This window comes from Prionailurus bengalensis, chromosome B1 (genome assembly GCF_016509475.1).
Source record: "Prionailurus bengalensis isolate Pbe53 chromosome B1, Fcat_Pben_1.1_paternal_pri, whole genome shotgun sequence".
In the NCBI taxonomy this organism is placed as follows: domain Eukaryota; kingdom Metazoa; phylum Chordata; class Mammalia; order Carnivora; family Felidae; genus Prionailurus; species Prionailurus bengalensis.
In genome coordinates, this window is record NC_057344.1 from 105,836,909 (window position 1) to 105,859,335 (window position 22,427).

The 22,427-nt window shown below is 39.3% G+C and overlaps 1 protein-coding gene across 1 annotated transcript in view; it reads left to right on the plus strand.

The window, feature by feature from the left end:
- Positions 1-14: 14 nt before the first annotated feature.
- Positions 15-22,427, plus strand: part of PRSS12 (serine protease 12) — a 76,243-nt gene continuing 53,830 nt past the window's right edge. The window contains exons 1-5 of the mRNA XM_043569588.1: positions 15-131; positions 239-797; positions 13,255-13,393; positions 15,620-15,798; positions 20,547-20,697. Coding sequence (XP_043425523.1) covers positions 287-797; positions 13,255-13,393; positions 15,620-15,798; positions 20,547-20,697 — 980 coding nt within the window. The 5' untranslated portion in view covers positions 15-131; positions 239-286. The remainder of the gene's footprint in view (positions 132-238; positions 798-13,254; positions 13,394-15,619; positions 15,799-20,546; positions 20,698-22,427) is intronic.

The following is a 22,427-nucleotide window of genomic DNA, read 5'->3' on the forward strand; positions in this document are numbered from 1 at the left end:
GGAGTCCGCGCCTTCTCTTTGCGAGTCGTCTGCACTAGCCTGGTCTCAGCGAGCTCAAAATTTCACGGTCCACTGTCGCTTCCGAGGGGCAGGAGCGGAGGCGCGTCGCGGGACCGGTGGCAGGAGGCGAGGTGGGGAGGGAAAGGCGGTCGGCACGCGGGGGGCGGGAGGGGACTCGAGTGGGCGATTCGAGGGACGCTGCAGCCCCGCCTCCGCCCCCTCCCCTCCTCCCCTTCAGAACCGGAGGAGCGGGGGAGCATGGACCAAACCCTGCTGCTCTGGCACCATGACGCTCGCCCGCTTCGTGGTAGCTCTGGTTTTAGGGGCGCTCCCCGAAGTGGTCGGCTTTGATCTAGTCCTCAGGTATCCCCTCCACCACCGTTATCGCCATTCGCTCCCTCCGGGTCCCCCGCACCCTTACTACCTTCCCACCCAGCAGCGGCAACAGAGGACGCCTCCGTCGCCCTCTCTCCCGCGCGTCCCGCGCGTCCCGCGCCCCCCGCCCGCGCTCCATGCCCAGCGCCTGCACGCCCTCCATGCCGGGCGCACGCCCGGGCCGCACCCCGGGGACTGCCCGGCCGGCGAACCCTGGGTCAACGTGACGGACTTCGGCGCCCCGTGTCTGCTCTGGGCAGAGGTGCCACCCTTCCTCGAACGGTCGCCCCCGGCGAGCTGGGCTCAGCTGCGAGGGCAGCGCCACAACTTCTGCCGGAGCCCGGACGGCGCGGGCAGACCCTGGTGCTTCTATGGGAACGCCCACGGCAAGGTGGACTGGGGCTACTGCGACTGCAGACACGGTGAGTGACCCCGGGGCAGCGGCGGCGGCAGCTCGGGACTGGCGGGGAGCCAGCCTGGCGTGCCGAGGGCTTTAGGTGTTCCTTGAAGAGAGCGAGTGAGAGAGTGTGTGAGAGTTCGCGTTTGTATTGCCCTGCGGGATGGCTGGCTGCCGCGGAGGCACCGGCAAAGCGCACTGGTACCGTGACTTTAAATTAGCGAGGCGAGCTTTGTGTGTGAAGGTTGTGGTGAGGGTAGTTTTCGTGAGAGGTGCTGCACTCTGGGTTCCTGGATCCCGTCTCTGGCCACTGTGTGTGTTTGTGTGTGCGTGTTCGTCAGGTGGATGTGTGTTCTCTAGGGTAGTTTGCCGTGAGGGCGTTACCATATTTACACGAAAGAGGCAAAGTAAGGGCGGAGATAAAGTTTCTAATTATTCGTTTTGGAAAGGGAAATATTAAATCTAATATACAACCAATAACTTTCCCCCCACCCCATAGACTCCGATTTGGAAGTATGTGATACATCTTTTTGCCTTTATTCTCACCACTGGCCTCTGTTTGAAAAAGTATGGCAAAGTCTCCTGGCCTGAATACAACTTGCCAAAGTGATATTCAGTTCTGGGGCACAATATGGTAAATATGATTAGTGAGAGAAGAGAAAAGAAAGGAAAAAGAGATAGGAATAGTAACTATCTTAGGAAAGAAGCAACGTGATATAGTCAAATTAAGTTTTCAAGAATGCCATTTTTTTAGCTCCATATGTTATTTGTGGGCATTTGGGATTAGTTGGTGACATCAAGAAATAAAGTTGGTAAGATGTTTTGGTTTTATGGCATAATGATAACATATTAATAGGTTTAATGTAAGTGAATGATCTGCCTTTGAACAGTGCTTCATTTTGAATTGTTGAGGCTTTGTTTAATATTAGCTCGCCCCCCCCCCCCGCCCCCTTCATTAATAGCTGGAAAGAAAAACTTCATGTCCTTCAAAGTTTGAATTTCCCTTCAAACATCTTTTTGGCAGCTCTCCATCTCAGCTATGGGGCAGGGATTTCATGAATTGGGATTCTGAAATATGTTGTACCTGGTACCTTTTGGAGGTGATTTGGAGGTTAGCTTTCATAGTGCCATTCTTTTCCTGCAGACATTTTTATTTATCTGAATTGCATTAGCTTTGAGTTAAAGGAAAGTGATAGGAAGGTTAAGATCAATTATCCTTCATCCTAGAGAATGAAGTCATTGCTATACTCATGTTTCATGGACAGAATGCCAATGTGGCTATAAAAAAAATTGAGGTGATATCAGGCAAAGAGCCCCAGCATTGTCTCATTATTTACTGTAAGATTATTTGTAGTAAAATATCGTGTTTAGCAAACATTGGAATTTTTTTTTGCTTTCCTGCTATTGTACTATATTTCATATCTTTAAATGTATATTTAGAAAATATGTATGTATACGTATACTGAAATCTCTCTCTCTCTCTCTCTCTCTCTCTCTCTCTCTCTATATATATATATATATACTGAAAGAAAAGTGGAATTTAAAGTGAAAACACTATAAGTGGTAAATTGCTCTCTGACACATAACTCCTTTAACTTTATATTCCAAATGAGGACAGTAGGTTGTTCTTTGTTTCCCCTCTTGTGTTGAATAGAAATTTAAATCTAACAGCAGCACAGACTCTGCGATGTTTTTATGTTCATAGCTAATTCTCACCAGACAGAATCCCAAACACTGCATACTTGTATGTGTAGTACTTCCTGGGGCAAAGCAATTGAACACAAGAGAAACAAAAGAAACCACCCAAGATGGGAGATAAATGCCCCATGCAAAAAAGTACAGGAAAACAATTGGCTGTCTATGTAATAATTAATTACTTTCACAGACCCAGTCTTGATAACTGAAGCTTCCCATCCTGTCCTTTACCCCTTACGTTCTGATTAGGCATGATCCATACCTTCAAAATGACTGGCATTTTCTGAACCTTATGGCTTTCTGGTCTTGGTCCTACATTTCCCTTCAGAGGGTGAACAAAGCTGTCATGAAGTAGTGAAAAGAATATGGATTTGTGCTTTAAAAAACACTTGTGTCTGTTTTGGCTCTGGCAGTAGTTGTGTAGTGTTGGGTAAGACTCTTAATTCCCAGAGTTTTGGTTTCCTTATCTGCAGAAAAGCAGTTTTTGAATAGATTAATTCAAAGAACTTTTCCAGTTCTGAGCCTGTACCGAAATGACCTGGCCTGGTAACAGCTAGAATTTATTGAGCATTCACTCCTTGTTGGATGCTGGGCTAAGCATTTTATATATTAGTTTTCTCATTTAATTCTCACAACAACATTAGAAGGTAGTGTCCATTTTCATGTCACAGCTCATTTTGCTCTGGTTCTTTAATTATATAAACATGTAGAAATATATGTGCTGTCTGATGACCCCATTTTTGTAGCTTAAGGACTAGTCTAAAAGGAAAGAAAAAGTGAATTATTTTTGGTTCAGTGCACATGATTTCCTGTATCTTATGATTTTAAGATGTCCAGAGTTTTTTCTTTTTCTTAAAAAAAAACAAAAAAACAAAAAAACTAGAACAAAAGGAAAGAAAATTTATAGTAGTGAGATCCCTCCTTTAAAAAATAAACTGGAGGCCAGAGTCACGTATCCAGTTGCATTGAGAGAAATGAGGAAGTTGGTGCCTTCAAGGTAGAAAGTTGGTCTAAGCCTAGTTGAAGGGGCGCTGGGGGGATCGCAGGTGAGCTAGGGCAGGGTGTGGAAATACCAGTGGCTCAAATGTCTGGAGTGAGAAAGATGATGCCTGGGCCCTAATTGTATGAATTAGTAGTAAAGAATCGTTTGGTGAATTGGAATACCCTGAATCAGCCCAGGGAGTTTGTTCTCATAATGAGTACCTAAGGGACTTGTTAAATTGCAGATACCTAGGCTCTAGCCTTCAGAAACCCTGACTGAGCAATCCTTACATCTGTCTCAGGAATGTGCTTTTTCTACTGAATGGTCAGGTCAAGGTGATTTGGATGCTGAAGACCCTTTGTCACACTTGGGAAAACCAGAGGAGGACATCAGAACCCATCTAGAATGGAGTGGTGGGTGATTATGTAGACTGAGTCCATCATTCTGTGACTTAATTCTGCCAGGCATGGGATCAAGCAGAAGCCATGCCTATCTATGGTAATTTTGTGTCATTCTAGGAAATAGCACCACGCTTTTTCATTTGACTAGTGTGGGGGTAATAACAACCTAGTTCACCAGAATATGAGTATTAACTGCATGTGAACTAGGTTGCTTTTATGTTTCTTTTTCAGTTTATTTTATTTATTTATTTAAAAGTTTTAAAAAATGTTTATCTTTGAGAGAGAGGAAGAGATAAAGTGCGAGTGGGGAAGGGGCAGAGAGAGAGGGAGACACAGAATCTGAAGCAAGCTCCAGGCTCTGAGCTGTTCAAACCCATGAACCCCGAGATCATGACCTGAGTGGAAGTCGGACACTTAACTGACTGAGCCACCCAGGCGCCCCTATTTTTATGTTTCAAGAGAAAGAATTAACAGGCAACTGATTCCCCCCAGTACCCTGCAGTAATTTAGAGCTTCCTAACTAGGAAGGCAAAATCACTTTCTAGTCATTGGTTGGCATGGCAGATGGGGAAACTTGATGCTGTGCTAATACTCTCTGTTACAAGCAGCTGAGTGGAACTCACCCATAGGTGACCGATGGCCATTGGGTAAAACAGGTACTGTATATAATGATAATGCTCTAATAATTGAGATTTCACCAGAAAGAATGATGCGTAGATCTTTTTGTCATGTCATCATGCTAAGCTGTTCATATGCACGTACCCACTCCAGTCTCCTGATTGAAACGGAGGCAGCAGACTTGCGGGACAATTGTTTACAGGCTGTACTCTTTGAAGTCCATCTGGTGTTTGAAATGATTGTTAATTAAAAAGTTGGCTGAAAGCTGTCCCTTGCATTTAAAAAAAAATGCTGCATCTTGATTCTATGTAACAGGTTCTGAAAAACATTAGCAATACCAAATTTGATACATTTCCTGGCTGGATTTTAAATTTTGAGCTCAGTCTGTTCTTCAGGATAAGGCAGATATAAAATGCTTTGATTTGGGGCATTATCTGACTATTAGAGTGCAGATTTTTTTTTAAGAAGAAAATAAGACATCCATTGCTATTGCCTTTTATGAATGATTATCTCGAAGTGTATATACACATGTGGTCACTGTCTTTGAGTGTGTGTGTGTTAAGGTAATATTTGTAAAAGTGATTTGGTTCAAAATTGTGGAGGCAGACCTAAATATCCAGCAATAAGATACTACACAGAGGTCCCTTCATTTAATAGATACTAGGTAGTTTCTAAAGTGCTAATTGTAAAGATTACATATAAAAACTGGAAAAATGCTGATGATAATGTTAATGGGAAAAGATGGATACCAAATTTATATACATTATGACTATGAAAATAAATATGCCTTTAGAAGAGAAAACAAATTATAATTACAAACTTGGGTATGAATGTGGCTTGGATCAGTAAGGGTGGTTTTGATGGCAAAGAATAGAAATCCCAATTCAAAATGACTGAAGCAATAAGGAGATTAATTGTTCATATTACAAAAAGTTGGGCTCCAACATGCTACAGCTCTGTTTCTGTTGTTCTCTTGCCTCCTCTGTTCTCTAAATGTGGCTTTTATTGTTAGGCTAGTGGTTATTCCAGGCTTCATGTTGAGATAGGATAGCCTGCAGTAGAAAGAGAGGGCCCCTCCTCATGTAGGTCCCATTGAAAGAGCAAGGAAACCTTCCTAGAATTCCCCCACAGACTTCCTCCTGCATTTCATTGGCTAAGACTGGATCACATGTTCCTCTGGCACTCTCTAGAAGGGGAAATTCAGTTAATACAATTGCATAGTTTAATCAAGATTTACCTCTGAACACCTGGGGACTCTCCTACCAAGACAAAGTGAGATGGTTGTTGAGGAGAACCAACAGGGTCTGCTAAGAAGTATGGTTGGAGTTTGTCCCTCCATTTGGGAAACTTAGGACTGTTAAAAAAAATAGTAGTAAGCAGGAGTGCCTGGGTGGCTTATTAGGTCAAGAATCTGACTCTTGAATTCTGCTTGGGTTATGATCTCACCGTTCATGAGTTCAAGCCCCACATTGGGCTCTGCGCTGACAGTACAGAGCCTGCTTTGGATTCTCTGTCTCCGTTTCTCTTTGCCCCTCCCTCACTTGTGCTTGTGCACTCCCTTTCAAAAATAAACGTTAAAAAAGTAGTAGTAAGTAATTTTAAAAATTGTGCTGTGAAATGTTACATTCATTTTTCAGCTGTATCTAGATGAATCACATTTAGACCCTGATTTGATTGAAAAAGCATATTTTCTTATTTTAAGATGCAGTTTGCAGGTCTAGTAAATTTATGTCTGAAATGAATAATCCCATAATTGTTAAGAATATGGAAGTTAACTCAGTTGCTTGGTAAACACTTTTAATTCTAATTTTTAAGCCTCCCCCATCCCTGAGTTAACTTGTAAAGAAAGCTGTTCTCTGAAGTCTCTTCCTTTGGTCTGCATTGTAAACAGGCATTCAGTGCATCTATATTAGCAATTGATTTAGACTGCCTTATATGTGATTGACGCCCTGTTGTCTAGAAAATCAGGAAATGTTTATTTTTTGCCTCTTATTATCTTACTTTTCTAGAACCATCCCCCCTCACCCCTCCTCCCTTTTCTTCCTGCAAGTCAGCACAACAATATTAATAAAAAATTTATTATATGCAGAGCACTAAAGTAGTGAGATCCCCCCTCCCCCCCCCGCGCCCCACTACAAGATACAACCTCAGTACTTTTTATTAGGTTTACCAGAAGGACACAAAGAATGGAAAATGCCAATCCTTCTAACAAGGCGAAAGTAGATTTCATTAAATGTTTTGTGAGTTCAGAGTAGGAGCAGCAATTACAACGATGAATAAGAAATCACCTGTATCCTCTGGTTGAGGACACCTACTCTCTGGTTGAGATGTCAGAAGAATACTAAGCATTTTCTTTTTTTTTTTTACTAAGCATTTTCTTTACCTTTCCTGTGATACCTATTCTGGGAGACAGATAAGAGGATTACTACCAGGAGTAGTTTAATTTCATCACTCAGAACTGAACAATAAAATGCTAATACCCACACCATTGCTTATATATGAATAGTTCAGAGACACACAGTTGGTGTAATTTCCCTCTAGGGTTATCTATATATTGTTAGTATGTCATAATTAAACCATGGATAGAGTCTTCTTTTGCATAATGCTGTGTAATATTTTAAATGAAGGAATAATTGAATTTCTAATAATCTCAATGTAAGTGGGTAGAATTGCTTATTGAAAGGATACTCTCATTGTTTTGATACTCTCTCGTTTTGAATTAGACCAGATTTTTTTTTTCTCAGCACTGAAGGCATCTACATGAATAATAAATGAACAACTAATATGAATTATAGATGTGATCTAATGGAGGTAGATATAGTTCAGTTGGATCTCAGTCCAGGGGAATGTTTCATATGTTAAAAGATGGATTTGATTTCATTTTGACATGGCATGATTTGAATAAAATCTATTTCACAATGCTAAAGCCAGTTATGGGTGAATACAATTATAAGCAAAAATAGTATACCTTAGTACTATCAAATAGGGTATAGGATGAAAATAACATCAAAATTAAACTTGCCTCCTGTACTGTACTTGAAAAATGCAACTAACAACCTCCCAATTCAGTTGTTTCTAGGCAATGTGAATTTTTTTGTATATTTTATAATTAAGATAGGAAATGATCATTTAGTGTATTTCCCAAGGGTTGCATTTGGTATAAGACATAGGATTATGTTTAATTCATTTGTGAAATACATGTACTAAACCGTCCAACATGTAATGGGGCTTTTTTCTTCTGAATGGTTCATAAACTGAACTTTCTCTATGACTTCAGCTTTAAGTGTACTTTGTGTCAAAGATCTGAGCAATAACTTGATGTCATCAGCATGCATTCTTTCTGATTCCACCAGAACAATAGCAATGACTAAAATGAATTATTTTGTGCTTCTGTGAAGTTCAGTAATAGATGAGAAAGAATTTGTATGATAATGGTAATTTTATTTTGTTCATTTTTTGAGTTGTGATTTTAAGAGATGTAAAAATATTTATTATTATTTCTATTCAGAAAACACTACTTCCTTTTTTTTTGCTGTTTTTTCTTTCTCTTCAAACAAGCGAATGCCATTCTCTAAGTACATGTTAGTTAACTAGCATATCTTGTCATTTGGTTTATTTTGGAATGAGCTGGACTTACAGAACAAAGATCACTGACCCACTTGGTTCCTTTCCTAATATTTCTTTTAGGTGTCCTTGAAGCATGGAGTATGAAAAGGGTGGTTTTGCTAGCTGTCCAAGGAGGGGTAATACCTTAAGGGCTCTATTAGTTTGCTAGAGCTGCTATGATGAGTAACACAACTGAGTGGGTTAAACAATAGAAGTGTATTGTTTCACAGTTCTGGAGGCTTAAAGTCTGAGGTCAAGGTATCAGCAGGGCCACCTTTCCTCTGAAGACATCAGGGAAGGATCTTTTCCAGGGCTCTCTTAGCTTCTGAGAGTTCCATGGCTTGTCATACTGTAAACCCCATCTTCAGCTGTTATTCTCCTGCTGTGTGGGTCTCTGTGTCCAAATTCCTCCTTTTTATAAGAACACAGTCATACTAGATTAGAGACCACCCTTATGCCCTCATGTTAACTTCGTCATCAACAAAGACCTTATTTACAAATAAGGTCACATCTGTAGGTAGTGGAAGTTTTTTGGGGAGAATAGAATTCAACCCATCATAATAGCTTAAAAAGTGACAAACCAATGAAATGAATGAAGAGAATTTTAATCTAGTCAGCTGTTCTCTGGAAGATTTTCTGGTGTCAACTGAGACTGATAAAATGGTTAAAGAGAATCCTTCTTTAATGTCTTTCCATTTGGGGAATTCTTGTGTTTAAAAAAAATTTTTTTTAAATTTTATTTTAAGTAAACTCTATTCCACAAGTAAGGCTCAAACTCATGACCCTCTGAGATTCAGAGTCTCATGCTGTGCTGACTGAGCCAACCAGGCACCCGAGGAATTCCTGGTTTTTAGCAAATTTTCCCATAAAGCAAATTTGAGCAACATGCATCTTTTATGCTCCCTTTCTTTTACAAAACTAGAGGTACAACTACATAGAAGAAAAATAAAAGTAAACTGAAATGACAATAGTTTCAACAGTTTTAGCAGGGAATTAAGATAGTGGAATTCTGAGCATTGTTGTACATTGGCACATTTCGCCTTTAGGTGATTGTAATACCAACAGACACTTAACTTTTTTTGAGGAGTGGGCAATCCATTTCATGAACTCCAGGGACACCTCTCCATGACATGATATCACACACAGCTTTACAGTTCCAGACTTCCTTCTAGTACTGGTTCAGTTTATAATTTCGTAGTGCCTGTTATAGTTGACCTAAAACCTCTGTTAAGACTTCAACATTTAAATTATTATTAACACATTTTAAAAGTAGGAATATTTAGAATAGAATAGTTTCCATCAAATTGTCACTTGAGGGGCTTTAAGACTGGGCAGCCCATGTTGTACAGAGACATTAGCTGAGACTGTGAGGAACATGGCAAAGTAGTTGGCTGGAGGAAGGGGAGTGTGAGGGAAGGAGGAGGGATCAATTTTAGGTAATAAAAGAACTTTATTATTAGGACAGCAGTATAAATGAGTTTACCAGGCTTTGACCTTTGTGGAGTGCTTCATTGTTCCATCCTATCTTTTTTTTTTATTGAGCTAAGGATATTTCCTTTTCTTCACTTTGTAATTGTTCACCTATATATTTGTGCAGATGTATAGTCCTGCAAATTTGCACAACCCATGAAGTGGGTCCTCCACTGGAGGGTCAGCCTCAGATGTAGATCCCTGGAAAGTCACTTCTATCCTGTTGACAGTGTATAAAACTTGCTCAGGCTGTCTTACACTTCTGCCTGGCTAATTTATTCCCATAAAATGTTTGGTAGATTAGTTGCAGTATTTCAAATTAGAATAGAATATTTCAAATAGAATGGTGAAAGCCAACATGACATAATGCATAAAGTGCATTATGCAAAGAACATAAATGCACAGACATGAAAAAGACATAAAATGCAAAAACAAGGCAGGGTCTTTGCTCAGATTCAGAGATGGTAGAAATGACAGGAATCTAGGAGATAGTTGGAAACAGAGGAACAGTAGGAAGGATGAGAACTGAGGAAATGGTCCTGTCAGTTGATTTGGTCCAAATCTTTATTATCCATAAATTGAGGGAAATGCGTTACATGCATTTTTAAAGATTTTGACCACCTTAACCATTCTAAGAAAATAAATGAAGCAAGAACAGAGTAAAACCAAAACCAAATAAAAACTACTTATCTTAAATGTATGTCAATCCTTTACTATTTTGGAGCATGTATTATGCTGATAGTTTTTAAAGTGCTCTTTCAAATAATTATATGAAGAATTATGAACTGCATGGAATTATGTACCATTAAGAACTACTCACTCTGATTCCAAAGTAGATAATTTCTCAGAATATTTTAGAAATTGTTATGGCCTTAAGAAAAGGATAAACTGGGGCGCCTGGGTGGCGCATTCGGTTAAGCGTCCGACTTCAGCCAGGTCACGATCTCGCGGTCCGCGAGTTCGAGCCCCGCGTCGGGCTCTGGGCTGATGGCTCGGAGCCTGGAGCCTGTTTCCGATTCTGTGTCTCCCTCTCTCTCTGCCCCTCCCCCGTTCATGCTCTGTCTCTGTCCCAAAAATAAATAAAAAACGTTGAAAAAAAAATTAAAAAAAAAAAAAAAGAAAAGGATAAACTACTTTGAGGGCTGGGGGATGGAAGCACTACTGGAAAGGTGTGTGCCTTGCAAATGTTAGTGTTGGGAATGGATTCCGATGGAGAGGTCATTAGCCATTGACATGCAAATTGACTTTCCAGAATTGCAAATATTTGTATTCACTTGTTAAAGAGAAACTGGATGAACACTCCACATTTCTTGCCATGAAGCAGATACAGCTAAATGAATCCAGGCTTTCACAGCATGTTTGGAGAATCTGAGGAATGATGGAGGAACTGATAGTTGACCTGGAAGCTGTTTCCAGCTCTGTCACTGCATTCTAATGATGTGAGGGTGATAATTATACTTTATGCAGAGTTTTCTATGCCTTATCTCCAAATGCCTTAATCTTTAGATGTTATGTATGCATCATTTCTTATTGGTAGCTTTTTGGTGATTTAGGCAGTATATTACATTTTTTATGATTTTTTTTAACAAGTAGTATTCCAGTTTGTTTTCATTGCTAGAACTTTCTTCCAACCCTTTGACTCGAGTAATCTAGTGGAGGAGGATTAATAGATAATAGATCAATTTAAATATCATTTCAAATAATGTTTGTTTGAGGTGAGCAAGTGAATTCTTTGAGTTGAAATAAAATGCTGGCATTTGCAATATGCATAATATTATGTAGGTATCTGTGGAAGAGATTTTATGATTAAAAAATCATTAAAGCTCAGTTAAACTCTTCAGACATATTTCTTTAAAAATGTTGTGCAGTTCACACTCTTCATTGAGCCAAACAGGGCTTCCTCCTGCTTAGTGAACTAAAGAGGTTTGGAATGTGTGAGTGATTAAGATTTATCTGCCATGTGAATGATCCATGCCCATGCTCTCTCCTGAATAATCAGGATTTGGCAGTGTAATGTGTTCCTTCCATTTAATATTGTCTTAATATTGTTTGAATTAAATGACACTTTGTATTTATCATGAGAAATACAATATGTGTTTCTTAAATAGTTTCATTTTTAAATGATGATGACTTGGAAAATAATAGTGGGAGATGCCTGGGCCCCTGCAAATGAAGTGAATGGATAATTTGTGAATCTAATATTTTGGAAAAATTATTTTAAAGTCAGACTTTGAAACAACTTTGAAATATGCAAAATATGACAGTTTTTTGATAGAACTTAATTTCTTGATTTCTTTATCTGTGAAATGATAAGTGCTTCTGTCTCTGCTTAAGTGCCCGACTTGTGGCCTCCCAGTAGCCACTTTGCAAACCAATGGCAATTAGAAGGGAAACCTGAATTCATCTACACTTTTTTTGTTTAAGTTTACTTATTTATTCTGAGGACACAGAGACAGTGCAAGCGGGGGAGGGGCAGAGAGGAGAGACAGAGAATTCCAAGCAGGTTCCCAGCTGTCAGCCCAGACACCTATGCAGGGCTAGAACTCATGAGACCGAGACCATGAGATCATGACCTGAGCTGAAACCAAGAGTCAGACGCTCAACCAACTGAGCCCCCGCCGGCACCCTGATCCATCCTCACTTTTATGGGATGTTATTTTTCCTGGGGTGCTTGCATTTTTTTTTTAATTTTTTCTTAATGTTTATTTGTGAGAGAGAGAGAGGGAGAGAGAGAGAGAGAGAGAGAGAGAGAGAGAGAGAGAGAGAAAGACAAAGCACAAGCAGGGGGTGGGCAGAGAGAGGAAGACACAGAATCTCAAACAGGCTTCAGGCCCTGAGCTGTCAGCACAGAGCCCCATGCAGGGCTCGAACTCATGAACTGTGAGATCATGACCTAAGCAAAGTTGGTTGCTTAACCAGCTGAGCCACCCTGGTGCCCCATGAGGGTGCTCGAATTTTAATTTTGACTCTTTTCAAGACTGGAAAGAATGACTCAAGTCGTGATCTCTGCAGCAGCTGAGTGAAGATGGTGTGTAAGGGAAGGCAAATTTCCAGGGACACTCATTATACCAAACAATTCTACCTAGTGGCAGTTTTCCTAAGATTGACATTAGGCAATGTTTTTAACACCACCACCTTTTTGAAATTATAGACATAATCTTTAGAATTTTCATGACTACTGCTTGAAGTTAAAAGGGGAAACAGCATTTTGCTCTTTAGTGATGAACAAATCCCATAGAAGGAATATATAACGCAGTTACAACTAATTTGTAAATAGAGCGCTGAATTTTGCTTCTCTGCTTCTTATCTATGACCTCATGTGAAGTGGAAGATGATACACAAATGATAAGCATTTTGTATGGGATATAATCCAATATTTGGGATGTAACATCAGACATTAGTCATACTCTTCCACATTGTCCCCTTTTAAAATGTAATTGGACTTTCTGTTTGCTTAGCTAAAGAAGAAAACAGAAGTAGTATTGACACCATGAAGTCAATTATCAAAAAAAAATAAACTAAATAAAAAAGAATCTGCTAAACCCTCATTTAAAGAAAGAAGCGCATGCCATTAACATGGACACTGAATTGTTCTGACTGGATCTCTCACCACTTATGTGGGAAAATCATGTTAACTAAGGAATGGTGAAGTAATAATGTTCAAATGCTGATTTGCTATTAAGGGATTTTGGGATTCTTTTCCGCTTCAGGGTCAGTACGACTTCGAGGTGGCAAAAATGAGTTTGAAGGCACAGTGGAAATCTATGTGAATGGAGTTTGGGGCACAGTGTGTAGCAGCCACTGGGATGATTCTGATGCATCAGTCATTTGTCACCAGCTGCAGCAGGGGTGAGTTCGCCCATCCTTGACCCGATCAGGCTGCTAATATTTGCAAATAATGGTGGGCACCCGTCACTGCTGTGGAAAGATGACATCTTCCTTCCTTCTCATGTCCCTTATTCTCCCTTTTCACAAGAGTTATAAAGAAAGGGCCACATGTGGAAGGAATGCTAACCAGAAAATATGCAAATGCTAAGTGGCCAAAAGTCAAAAGCATCTTTTGCTCTTTGTCTTTAACATTAATTGTTTAGTCCTAGGAAATAAAGAATTTGATTCTGAGAATTGTAATTTCTCAGTAGCTCATGCAGCCCTAGACTGCTGTCATTTGCATTTAACTGTCTACTTTTAGCCATCCACAGCTTACATCTTTTTGTGCGTGAAGAAGGCGGTGTTTACCTGTGCTTCCATCCCGAAATGGGTAAGGGGTGATGTCCAGGCCTGGGGGTTCTGTGCTGAGGAGGTCCTGCTAGAGAATGGCTGCTTTCATCAGCCCCAGCAGTGCCCTGCAGTGACCGTGGGCTTCTTGGCTGCTCCAAGCGCTCTCTGTGAAACAGTCTGTCCGCTCCAACTTCCAACAGCCCTGGCACCTTTATGCCAATTGCCAGGGGATTTCACCAGGAGCAGAAGGCTCCATTTCGGAACACAAGGTTTTGCTTTTGTGGTTGCTCTTATTGTTCTGTTTTTGTGTCTCATTTATTTTTTTTCTAAGTACACATGCCAGATGTTTTTCTTGGCCTTTATCTCTAGAGATCTTTAGAAAGTGTGGAAAATATCTTGTTTTGAATAGACAGGTCCAAAAGACTGAAAGAAAATTTTGCAGTTTACAAATATTTTGGACTAATAATCAGTGAGTGGTAATATCTAATATGATGATAGAAATGAAAAGGTTAATCAACTGCAGTCAGACCAGTAAGACATTTAATCTGCCCGCCTCCTCCTGTCTTCCCACTAGGAAGCTTTGCAAACAGAACTTCAGGTAAGGGGATCTGATTACTCTGATTACTTATATTATCTCTTAGTTGTCCTTTTATTTGATTATTGTTATTAATAATCTCTACACCCAAAATAAGGCTTGAATTCACGACCCGGAGATCAAGAGTTGCATGTTCTTCTAACTGAGCCAGCCAGGTGCCCCTCAGTAGTCCATTTTGTAAAAAAGAATTGTACAATTAGATCAGAGCAGCTCAGAATTATTGCTATTAAGACATGTTCATATTTTTCTTAAATGTTTATTTGAGAGAGAGAGAGAGAGAGCACAAGTGCCCGTGAGCGGGAGAGGGGCAGACAGAAAGGGAGAGAGAGAATCCCAAGCAGGCTCCATGCTGTCAGCACAGAGTCCAAAGTGGAGGCTTGATCCCACGAACTGTGAGATCATGACCTGTGCTGAAACCAAGAGTCAGTCACTTAACTAACTGAGCCACCCAGGTGCCCTAAGACATATTCATATTTTTGATATATCCCGAATGTTTACTGTTTGGGTTGATGGAAGCTGTTGTATGGAGACAGTTCTAGAGATTACCCTGTTAATCAGATAAGCATTTAATCTTTTTAAAATTTAATATCAATTTCTAAATATTAGAAGTTACTTATAAAAGATGTAGATCAGGTGAGTTAAAGCAGAGCCCATCTGCATGTTATTATTTTATTCATTGGTTTCAAAGTCTTGCTAGCAAATACTATATATAAGGCTTTAAAAATTATGAATGATCACCTCTCTTGATATTATCTTGCTTACATGTAGTAATAATAATCATTTTGAAAATGCTGGCCTAAAATATTAGAGTAGGAAAGAATCTTTAAGCATCCAGACCCCTCCTTTTATACATCAGAAAGCAGAGCTTACAGAAACGTGCAGCTTAGAGTAATTTGCAGCTGAGTCCAGACTAGAATCCAAGTCTCACGGAGCCACACGACACACTTCTACAAAATCACCAGGCTTTTCCTTAATATCTGTAGTATTTACCCATTTTCCCCTAAAATTAGCTATAGGTAGTAAAGGCACATGCATACCATTAGTCCTGTAAGATTGATTAAAAAGACTCATAAGTAATCAACCCAAATTTTGATCTTCTGAGTTTTGACTTGCTTGAAACTTATGTAGTTTTTTTTTCTTTGTTTTTCTTTTCCTTCCACATCCATCTTTATTGATTTCTTCGATTTTTAAAAATCTAAATAATTTGACAAAAAAAATTCACCTGTATTTGATAAACCTAACCTCAATCATTGTATTTCCAGAGGAAAAGGAGTAGCAAAACAAACCCCGTTTTCTGGACTGGGCCTTATTCCCATTTATTGGAGCAATGTCCGTTGCCGAGGAGATGAAGAAAATATACTGCTTTGTGAAAAAGACATCTGGCAGGGTGGGGTGTGTCCTCAGAAGATGGCAGCTGCTGTCACATGTAGCTTTTCCCATGGTAAAAAAAAAAAAGCCTCTTTTTTTTACTTTCATTATGTTTTCAACAAAATTCCAGATGATAAAATTGTCTTCGTTAAACCATTTCCTAAAAGAGTTTAAATACAGACATAAGCCTGAATCATTATTTTTTATAGTCAAATAGTCTTCAGTTAGGAGTGCGTCTAACATTCTGAATTCCATTTGACTTTCAAATGGTATCTCACTTTTAGTGTGTTTTCTCTTTTCTCTAATTTGTTTACAGAAATATTATATATGAAACATTTATTTTGCTAATGGAAAATCATGATAGAATCAAGATGGAAAATCATCTTGAAATCAAATATAGAATACAGAAACTACAACAAAATATTGTCACTATATTTATAGGATAGAATATCATCATGGTACCATTATTCTCCTTTGAGTTGTAGACAGCACATTCCATAATATGGATAACTGCCTTGGATAAAGGCTCCTTCCATGCACCACACCCTTGTCATGAGATGATGAACTATATGGTTTCAGTACACAAAAATATGCATATATTCATATGAACATAAGTAAAGGACGGACTAGCTGCTTTTCATGACGGCTGATGAGTTTTCTGGGGATCATATTTTAATTTTTTTTAACGTTTATTTTTGAGAGAGATACAGAGTGTAAGCAGGGGAAGGGCAGAGAAAGAGGGAGACACAATCTGAAGCAGGCTCCAGGTTCCAAGGTGTCCGCACAGAACTGGATGCGGGGCTTGAACTCACAAACCGTGAGATCATGACCTGAGCTGATGTTGGATGGTTAACCAACTGAGCCACCGACATGCCCCTGGGGATCATGTTTTAATGATCTGACAAGCACACAGAAAATCATTTGAAAGAGCATTCAGTGAGGTAGTTGACTGTCACAGCACATTGTCACAGCATCCCTTCTTGCATTCTCCTTGGACACGGAAGCATGATCAGATATCCCAGGTCCTAAAAAGCTAGCAGCCAGCCCAGGGCATTGGTTTCTGTTGGAGTACAAATATCAGGGGAAGAGTGGAAGAATTTCTCACCACAAAAAAAAAAAACCAGAGTCTCAATTTAAAGTAATTCCTATGAATTGGCTGGGAGAACCATTTGGAAGATAGGGGACAGGTATGTGCTCAGAGAACCACAGTTCTTTTTTGAGTGGGCCAGGTGGTACGTGTTAAATCTTGGTGTTTTGTAAATTTTTCCTTTTCTTCCTTTGATTCTCCACTTTTGGGTAATGCTGCTTTGGGCAGTGCATCTTTATGCATTGCTGCCTCAAGGATGATGTAAATTGGGCTCGATAATGCACTGCTTTTTGTAGATTATTACTTGTACTTTATGTTCAACCTGATTGGTAGAATGTTTAAAATTTTTCAAATAGTGAAGTAAATAATATGTTGAAAACTAATTATTTTTCTTTCAGGATATCTATCTACTTAAGAAAATTCGTTCTTCTCTCTGTCATCTATCCACCTGTTTATACTCAGACTGCAAAGATAAATTTAAGGTCATTTATAAGCATCTATAAAAATGTAGGAGGTTGAGATAAGTTAGCAGTGAGAGTGAAAAAAGATCCAATGAGAATGAGAAAGGCTCAAATCAGCAAACACTGAGTCTACTTCAAGGCACAGTGATAGACCGTAAATACACTTTTTTTAGTTTGCAAATTACATTTAGTGTTTTGTCACCTAGTCTTTGTTGCTTTTCCAACACTTCCTAAGTAGGAGATTGGGTAGCAGTATTGGGTATAGGAAGTAGTAATCTTAATGAACATGTCTGGGAGTTTTATTTATCCATAAGTTAAACATGAGTCAACTACCTCATTGAATTCTCTTTCAAATGATTATCTGTGTGCTTGTAGGGAGGATGTGGGATGTTGATGTCATTTGGTCTTTGAGTTTTTTTAATATTTTCACAATTACTTATTGAAATGCCCACATTTCAATAGAAAAATGCCCACTTATAGAAAAATGCCCACATGCTTTAAAATAAAACATGAAAACACACAAAATAAGGTAATATGCCATATCGTTCTGGGTTGTAGGTGATTTTAAGTTTCCTCTTAAAAATTTTTGTTTTTCTGTTATCTCCAAGCTTACCACAGTGGCAGGGGGAGGGGAGGCAGGGGAGAATATAATAACTTAAAAAACTTATACATTTTTCCATCATTTTTTTCTATGTTTTCCAAGCTTTTTAAAGGAAAAATAAACATAATATGCAAATTTAAGTTTCTTACCACCAGTCAGCCATCAGTTAATTATAAGAAGCTAGTATACAATATTGAGAACATGTATATTTATTAAAACTATCTTTATCCTTTTATAAATTATAAGTACTAGTTGATTTATATAAATGAGCTATATTCTAAAGATCAGAATGAGTAAATGTAAATATTCACTGGTCTGAATCTGTGCTGCAAAACTCAAGTATGATATTTGAATATAAATATGAATATCCCAATACCGTTTACAGACAGCTGCTTACACTATGGAGGAATTAGAAGACTGTTTCATGTGGATAAATGATTAACATTTGGCAAAAGCTGCAATTAAATTTCTGAATAGGGGCCCAGCCTATTCTGAACCTTTTACCATATTACATCCTTTATTCTAGAAAAATTATCCTGGCTTACTATTTCCCAAACACATTCACCTTTGTGCTTCTTTGTGCTTTTGCTCATCCTGTTCATTTTTCCTGAAATGCACTTACCCCATCTCTGACTTTTGAAATCCCATCCATCCACCTTGGCCCTCTTCAGATAACAGCTTCTTCAGAAGAGATTCCCAGACTACCTTGCTTCTGAATCCCTACAGGTTCCTGATGATCTCTTCTCTGTACTCACTTTGTTCATGTCCTTAGGTAGTGAACTTCGTGAAGGTGGGGTCTGTCTAGTGCTCCTGTGAATGCCCTGCAGCCCTGCAGGTGCCTAATATCTGTTTGTTAAACAGAACTGAGTGAATGAATATTGCTAATTATTTTTCCATGTTTGGGATATTCTTTCTAGGTTTTTAGCTATCACTTGTCAGCCAGTCAGCCCACAGATATTCATTATGTGCCTTCTGTATGCCGGGAACCTGAGATACCCAGGTGAAAGAGAAAGGCACTATCTCTGTCCTCAGTTCTAGCTGTTAGGAGGCAGACAATTGACATGTAAACCAATAAATCAATGATAATTTTAGATAAAGTAAATACTCAGAAGGCAATATAGTGAAAAGTACCTTAAGGTACTTCATTAGCTAGGGTAGCTAAGGCAGGCCTTCTAAGCAAAGGACAATTCAGAGCTGAAAACTGAAGGACACAGCCAGGGGAGGATCTGTGGGAACATTATTTCAAGCAGAAGAATCAGGAAGTGTACACACCCTAAGGTGGGAGTCAACTTCGAGTGTTTTGAGGATAGAAGGATGAGGGCATCATACATATACCCTGGTGAAGGAGGCCAAGAGTAGAGAGAGATATTCAGGATAATGACAAGGGCTAGATCAGGGCACTGTGGACCATAATAAGGAATTTGCAATGAGAAACCTTTGGTAGTTCTTAGAAAATGAATATGAACTGATTCATATCCAAATGAATTCTCAATATTGTTTTTTACAGGTATTGGCCATAATGTTCACTACCTTGCTATAATGAGTTAGGTGTTAACTTCAACTTGATTTCTGCAAATATAAAAAAAGGGACCTGGGTGGCTCAGTCAGTTAAACAACCTGACTCTTTTTTTTTTTTTAATTTTTTTTTTTTAACGTTTATTTATTTTTGAGACAGAGAGAGACAAAGCATGAACGGGGGAGGGTCAGAGAGAGGGAGACACAGAATCTGAAACAGGCTCCAAGCTCTGAGCTGTCAGCACAGAGCCCGACGCAGGGCTCGAACTCACGGACTACGAGATCACGACCCAAGCAGAAGTCGGCCGCCCAACCAACTGAGCCACCCAGGCGCCCCAAGCAACCTGACTCTTGATTTCAGCTCAGGTCGTGACCCCAGATGGCGGGATCATGGGATTGAGCCCCATGTCGGGCTCTGCACTGAGTGTGGAGCCTGCTTGAGATTCTCTCTCTCCCTCTGCCCCTTGTTCTCTCTTTCTAAAATAATAAAAAAAATTACATGTTGGTAATGCTCAAGTCACTGTAAATTAAAAAATCAGTGTCACTACTACAATATCATTAAAATCAAATGTGTTTCCAGTAAACTACAGTTTTGAGTGTTTTTTTTCTGGTTTCTGAGGTTGTTGGGGGAAAAGTGAATTTAGACTACTTCCTCTTTTCTTTTAAATATTTTTTTTTAAAGTAATCTCTACACTAAGCGTGGAGCTCAAACTCACAACTCCGAGACCGAGAGTTGCTGGCTCTTCTGACTGAGTCAGCTGGGCACCCCTAGACTACTTCCTCTTAAGAGCTATTTAAATGAACATAATTCAATTTGGAGTACTTTTTTTAATTTTTATATATATATTTTTTCTTAAGTAAGTCTACCCCCAATATGGGGGATTGAACTCACATGAATGGGGGATTCAACTCAGGGTTGAACTCACAACCCTGAGATCAAGAGTTGCATGCTAGGTGCCCCCAGTTTGGAATATTTTAATTGATGAAGAATAACATAACACATAATACACGTGCATGTGTATGTCCAAATCACTGAAGTGGCTTAATAAGTATGATTTAATTACTGAGAATGGCAAATAAATAGAATATATCTAATCTTATCAGTCAATGTTGATATGTTGGCCTAATTAATTTGTTTCTAATCTCACGCGGAACAGGCCCAGCGTTTCCCGTCATACGCCTCGTGGGTGGGAGCAGCGCCCGGGAAGGCCGAGTGGAGCTCTACCATGCTGGTCAGTGGGGGACTGTCTGTGATGACCAGTGGGATGAAGCAGATGCAGAAGTGATCTGCAGGCAGCTGGGCCTGAGGTTTGTTTTTATTCTTGTTTTTAAATTTTGGAATCTGTTATTTCCATACCCAGAGGCAGGTGCCATGTATTTAAATTGCACATTTCCTCAGAGGAATAGAAAAAGCCACCTGGTGATCTTTGTACTAGGCTGTAGGCTCCCTGAAGAAAATTTATGTGTCCTTATAGGTCTCCCTGTCTGTGTCTGAATCCAATTGATTTTATATCCCTAAGAATCTCAGCCTTTTACTACTGTTCATTAGTGGCCTTTACATTGCTCCTAGGTAATAACCAGCATCCTCAGTCACAGCAACTTACCAAAGTCATCTCATGAAACTGGTTGTTAGGCTTTGACTGAAGTTCGGTTCTTCTCCCCAAATATTATCTAAACTTTTGACTTTGCTTTCTTATTTGTTATGTATGTGCTTAGAACAAAGGATGTTTATTAATGTGCAAAGAAAATAATTCCCACAGAAGGTGTGGAAATGAATGAAGCATATACAATAAAAACAGCAGTATGAAAATCAACATACCATGTTGCCCAAGTTGTGATTATTCTGCAATAGCATGCTGTAATTTTGGATATTTAATCTGTTTTTCTTTAGTGATTCTGAACATTGGTTTCACAAGCCTAAAAATTTCAAAATTGATATTTTACTTCAAGTTTGTAAATTTTTTCATTTAGCACTTTGTGGGTGGTAGTGATGGGGGAGGCCTCTTGAGATCAAAGCTTCTCTGTTCATGTATCATATTTTTTTCAATTAAGCATAATCCTTGACAGTGAAGCATGATTTTTGAAACTTAAACCATTTATACTCATTTGTTTTGCAATTGATCCCCCTCTTTTTCAAAACTCTGTGTTTATATTGAAGCAATTTAAAGGAAAATATTGACATCTTAACATTTTCCCTTCTTAAAAGTATGTATCTCTTAAAAGTAAGACCACTGTGCTACATGGCCAAATCAACATTATCACAACTAATATAATTGGTAATCATTCTTAACATTGCCTAATACCACACACATTCAGTTTCCCGTGGTTCTCTCACAATGTCCTTGACCAACAGTTTATCTTAAGCAGAATTTAGTCCACGATCATGCAGTGCATCTGGATGTTGTGTACCTGAAGTCTCTTTGAATCTAGAACAGCCTCTTGTTATTCATGACACTGACTTGCGGAAGAGACAGAACCAGTTGTTCTGGGGAATGTCCTACCTTCTGGATTTGTCTCATTTCTTCTTGCTGGTGTCATTTAGTTTACTCCTCTGGCTCTTGTAATTCCTGAAATAGGAGGCTAGATCCAAATGCTTGATTAGATCAAAGCAAGTATTTTGTCCAGGAACCATCAAAAGGGATGTGTTCTCCTCTTGCATCACAGAACAACCAGGGGTCTTCCCCACTGCTGAGGCTAAGCTTGAGCACGAGCACTGGGTTAAGGTGTCATTGGTCCAGTCCTTCAGTGAAGATACATAGTCCCCCTGTAACCAATTCTGGGACCTACCCGCTATTTCACCATTTATGTGTGGGAAGGGAACAACATGGCAAATCCTGTGTCTCTGGGTCTTATAATGATCAGTTTACTGTTAAGTTTACTGGTGTTAAGTTTACTGGTATGATCCTTTTCTTTGGGCAGGTCAGAAATAGGGCCAACTAGTTCCCTTTGAGAAAACTGCTATTAATCATTAAATTTTGAGACTAGGTTTTAAAAGTGTCCAGGTGTTGTTGGAGTCAACACAGCATAAAATTATCAGC